Raw genomic sequence first — 5,660 nt, 5'->3', positions numbered from 1 at the left:
GAAACAGTTTTAAAGGAACGGGTTAATTAGAGCACAGTGAAACTTACGAAACAGTTTTAAAGGAACGGGTTAATTAGAGCACAGTGAAAATCATGCTGAATTTTCCTATCCAATCAACTAGTAGCAGAAGGTATTTGTTTGTATACACTTTTCAATTTACATTGTCGATAAATTCTGAAGCTAGATGTTTTTGAAAGGCCAGCCGACTAAAAATGCGGTCTTTCATTAGGACGTTACTGGTAGACAAACACTCTGTTATTCTTATTTCAAATTCAAAAAGATCCATGCATTGTCCGTTGTTTTGTAGGCTAGTATGTTTTGACATTGATAAGAGACAAGCGATTATCTGATACTTAACATGATTAGTATATTCGGGTAATGAGTGAATTCTATAAATGCATACATGAGTTCTAATAAAATGGCTGGTAAATATGTGTAATCTGAGAGAACTCTACATTCTTGTACTAATTTTGAAAAACGTCATTTTTCGCAATATCAAAACTAATATCGAATTTCTAAAAACAGCCAGTGAGAAAGATACAATCAACATAATATAATTTTCTCATACCTGAAGTTCCTAATCACTGTCATGAAAGTATTGAATAGTTTTATTTGACGTAAAATGTAATTTTTTTTGTTACTTTGAGTACCGTATTTGATGGCATATAGGACGCATGGGTATATAAGACGGCCCCCCATTTCAGCAGGTCAGATTCAGGGAAAAAAGTTTTTAGTGTATTTAAGCATATATTGGTGAAAGTAATCTAACAGCACATTACACAAGCAGAAAACACTTGAACATAAACTAAAACACAGTAAGAAAATGGGGATACACTTTAATATTTACACTCTTATTTCGTAGTTGGAATGCTGTACTGATCGTATGCTAGGATAATGATCGTTAGGAAGAAGATTAGCCTGCGGAAGGTCTCAACATCGCATATTAGACGCAGGGCGATTTTTTTAGCCAAAATTTTGGGAAATAAGTGCGTCCTATATGCCGTCAAATACGGTAGTTACTGGTACTGGTTCATCTTCCAAATTAGAAATATTAGGATTTAGCATGCTGTAAACCTTTGGTGATGAATAATCATATATTGTTTTCCTTGCTGTAAACCTTTGGTGATGAATAATCATATATTGTTTTCCTTGCTGTAAACCTTTGGTGATGAATAATCATATATTGTTTTCCATGCTGTAAACCTTTGGTGATGAATAATCATATATTGTTTTCCATGCTGTAAACCTTTGGTGATGAATAATCATATATTGTTTTCCATCGAAAAGAAAGCGACCAAACGAGCAGCAAGGCTGCCACCATTGAGATGTATGCTCCAAGTAGTTACAATGATACGGTGAACGGAGAAACGTTGAGTTCTACCTCTGAGAAAAGTGAAGCCTACTCCGATGGACCGAGCACGGGAGAATATTCAGTAAGAACTAATAGTATGAACGTGACACGGTTGACATTTATCTCATTCACGAAACTTTCTTTATAAGCACCTTTACGGCCTACTTCTCAACTCTAGAACCTAAGCTACAAGTATGAACGTGACACAGTTGCCATTTAACTCATTCACGAAACTTTCTTTATAAGCACCTTTACGTCCTACTTCTCAGCTCTAGAACCTAAGCTACTTATAAAGAAAGTTTCGTGAATGAGTTAAATGTCAACCGTGTCACGTTCATACTAGCACCTTTACGGCCTACTTCTCAGCTCTAGAACCTAAGCTTCTAGTATGAACGTGACACGGTTGACATTTAACTCATTCATGAAACTTTCTTTATAAGCACCTTTACGGCCTACTTCTCAGCTCTAGAACCTAAGCTACTAGTATGAACGTGACACGGTTGACATTTAACTCATTCACGAAATTTTTTTTAAACACTTTTACGCCCTTCTTCTCAACTCTAAAACCTAAAATTCCTATACTTTAAATCCCTAAAGCTATCACAACTAGTGTACATTAGTCCCGTCAGCATTTGAGACTCAAGTTTTGAATTCATTGTAATTGTAAACTTACAACTGAAGATACGGTATCTCTTTTCTTAGAATATTCTCAAAACTTTAATGTCATGTAGCTCAGTGTTAACTTCTCCTTCTTATTGCAAGTATTTTTATTAATTTTACATAAAAATACTTTTATCGTTATTCAGAACAATAATATTTAGACGATATCGATTAATGGTTCGATCTTCACCAAGTTATATAACTTATTACAAACTGGGTAAATTAAGTCGATCCAAATATTTTTCTAACAATAAAATGTCTTTGTTAGATAAATTCATTGTTGACAGTTTGTAAATACTTCAGGCAGTAAGTTGGATGAAACAATACTTTAATCTTTTTTTTTCCTCTCAAAGGAAGAACATACCAATCCTGTACTTGCCACATATCTGATTGACCAAGACAGAGATTCTTATATGCCTGATGGAACAAACCCTCACTATTCTCCATACAGTCGATATCATCCAGATGGTAAGACATTAAATCTTTAAGTGTTTCATATGGTTTCTAGTATTTCAACAACGTTAAGAAAAATAAACATTTATATTTCATGAAAAGATATACTGTAATATAAATTCAGTGCGCAAAAATCAGTTCAGATTGACTACTTTTATATTGTACGATTTTATTGTATTACCACCATTTTCCGTTATTTTCTCAAAATTAGTATAACAATATTTTGCTCTAATCGCCTTTTTTATAAACGTAAATGAAATAACGACGTATATCTCCATCAATATTTCGGTATTACAGCTTCGTCAGCGAAATATTGAGTTAATAAAGTTACATTCTGGAGATACGTGTGGTTATTTTATTTACGTTTATAAAAATGTTTCTTAATAAACTCTTGTTTGCGTTAAACAAAATTAAGAACAATAGTCTAATCGCCTTTCTTTTTACTAAATGTGTAACAATTTCACTCAACAATATTTAGAGTGTGTATTCGACGTATTTGTATATATATCTAATTCTACGCACGTGACTCTCTAATCTAGACAGACAACCAAAACTGTCAAGACCTCTACATGAAAGTGAGGATGACTTCTATGTCGATGCACTGAGAAGGAACGCTTATAACCAAAAGTTGGGCGAAAAGGTATTGTTCGTGTTATTTTCTTTAAAAGCATGATAACCCGTCTCAAACAGAAAGAGAGTAATTCGACCTTATGACGTTCACAAGGGAGTAATTATTCATTTTGGTTACATGATGTAAAGAAATATTTACCTAATCGTCTGAGGTAAACATGATAACCCAGTTCCAGCCACGGATAATATATGTACACAAAGTAAAGTGAACGCTGGAAATGAAATTATAAAAAGAATACGTGAAGTGCAAATTAAGCACATAAAATATATATAATTAAGTATGCGTTTAAATAAAACTTTCAGTTACGATTGAAATACAAATTACAAGGGGGTGACGTACAGATAGTACGACAATAAAACTTTCAGTTACGATTGAAATACAAATTACAAGGGGGTGACGTACAGATAGTACGACAATAAAATTTCATTAAATATTTTTTTTTTTATCAAACTGTAAACTTTTTTTTTGTATATTAATATTTCTTATTTGTAACAAAAGATAAGTCATTACTCTTATTTCTATAGGTTAGTTATGGAAGAAGTGGCAACATCGCACCTCCACTGCCACCTAACAGAACAACAGCTAGTGGAGGAGAATCGTACAACATTGCTCCTGATGTGCGGTATGTTCCATTCCCTGTTTCTAGAGCTACCGGTAACACACCGATTCTGAGCACCTTTAATCCTCACGTTCCAGGATATAATCCTAGCAACTACCGAGATCAGATCTCTGATGGAATCATAATGGAAGAACAAATGCCTGGTCACTTAGTGTGATGTACGTGGCTCGTGAGAGGTTCGCATCTTGTTCCGATCGGCTGCCGTAAGAAAGAGAACGTGTGATATATATTGAGTACCAACTTTTGTGTCAGTATCTCCTAAACTATTGATACTCAATACTTCGGGTATAAAGTTAAAACGTAAATTTCGTGTAATGATTTTTGGTACTATTTATAGATACGGCTGTGAGAAATGAGTTAAATTATTAAACATTTCTGCAAATATAACAAAAAAAAAGATGTTGTCAATTGTGCGCGAGCATACAGTTTAAGTCAATGAAAAGATCACGTGCTCAGAAACGTCTATCCCGAAATTATTTATGTGTTTGACTGTATAAAACCTGTCACATAACGTCATACCTAGGTAAATGGGTGTGACACTCCACACGTTCGATTCAGTTAGATAAACCTTCCCAGACGACTGTTCTCGTCATAGCAGAAGCTTCATGAATGTGCCTTATCCAGGAGCACTAAGATAAGACGTTAACAGGATCCAAGATGGCTTCGCAAGATGACAGAAAATTAGGTCAAAATGAGTGATTGTATGACATGTTTGGTGCTCTTTCTAAATACCCTTCGTAAGGTTTAACGTCCGCTTGATTTTATTATCATCTTATCTGGAACGATCTGGGTCTAGTTTAAAAATGGTTTACAAATATTTGGTGTGTGTGTGTATTATGTTATTTAAAAAAAGTATAATTTCTTTTATGTATTGTGACGGGACCAACGATTGTCTGCACGAACAAGGTTGCTTTTGAAATGAATGGTTCTTCCCCGGATATGTATAAGAGAAAGTAAAAAAAAAAACTTTTAAATTTCAACTTTTAACAAATTAAAGTATTCAAAGATATGCTTCTCGTTATATACATACATTTAGTTAACTATATAAATATTCATATATATATATATATCCGTACAAAAAAGTGGCATGTACGCTATCCCGTTTAATGAAAAGGCTTGACATGTGTATCTAGTCAATCTATTCCAAAGTCCTTTTTACTTGACTTACGATGAATATAAGTGACTGTTATAAATATAAACCATTCAAACAAAACTTGTATATACCATTATTGTGAGTAACTTCGACGAAACTGCAATAGACGGCCAAAAATAACAACTAACAACCCTTTATTATTTAATTTATAATATTATTGATCGCGCCCCCTTTTGTGTGTAATGTAGATTACTATTATTGTATATTAATACTCAGCTGTTCTCAAGTTGTGAATAAAATTTGTTTTCATGCAACACTGATTTTTGTTATATTTTTTCTTTAAGATTCTGAAGAAATTCACCATTCTTTATTATTATTTATATTCGCATTTTTTTATTTACTGCCGGGGTCCCTAATTTTAAACACTGACCAGAGGATAGCAGCCAATAAGTACCACCCACCGTCCACGCTAAAGGATTGACTGTCACGTATTTACTAACCTTATTTAAAAGAAAAATACAATTTTGAAAAAAATATATTATATAGTTTCAAGCAATATCAGCTAAGATTTTTATATGTTTATTATAGATGAAAAAACTACACCAAACATTTATTTACATGAGTAGGAAGTACACTTACCAGAAAAAGTTTCTAAGTTATCTCCTGCTAAACAGGGACAAGGAAGGTTCAGTTTTCACTAAGGCTAGAATAATAGAATAAGGTTAAAACTTTTTCGTCTTCTTGAAAAATATTTTCTAAAAATTAACCGCAAAGAAACACGTCTTACTCCACCTTTTCCGGATATTTAGAGCGAAAAACTGGATATTAAAACCATCAGATACGATATAATGAG

At 33.2% G+C, this 5,660-nt stretch overlaps 1 protein-coding gene across 1 annotated transcript in view; it reads left to right on the top strand.

Moving 5' to 3' along the window:
- LOC106457954 (nephrin-like) overlaps positions 1 to 5,095 on the top strand; it is a 73,979-nt gene extending 68,884 nt beyond the window's left edge. The window contains exons 19-22 of the mRNA XM_022384047.1: positions 1,288 to 1,433; positions 2,365 to 2,479; positions 3,004 to 3,104; positions 3,620 to 5,095. Coding sequence (XP_022239755.1) covers positions 1,288 to 1,433; positions 2,365 to 2,479; positions 3,004 to 3,104; positions 3,620 to 3,871 — 614 coding nt within the window. The 3' untranslated portion in view covers positions 3,872 to 5,095. The remainder of the gene's footprint in view (positions 1 to 1,287; positions 1,434 to 2,364; positions 2,480 to 3,003; positions 3,105 to 3,619) is intronic.
- The last annotated feature ends 565 nt before the right edge of the window (positions 5,096 to 5,660 follow it).

The sequence above is a fragment of the Limulus polyphemus genome, unplaced genomic scaffold, assembly GCF_000517525.1.
Source record: "Limulus polyphemus unplaced genomic scaffold, Limulus_polyphemus-2.1.2 Scaffold396, whole genome shotgun sequence".
NCBI lineage: Eukaryota > Metazoa > Arthropoda > Merostomata > Xiphosura > Limulidae > Limulus > Limulus polyphemus.
The sequence above is the reverse complement of the archived record's forward strand: the minus strand, read 5'-3'. Positions and strand labels throughout refer to the sequence as shown.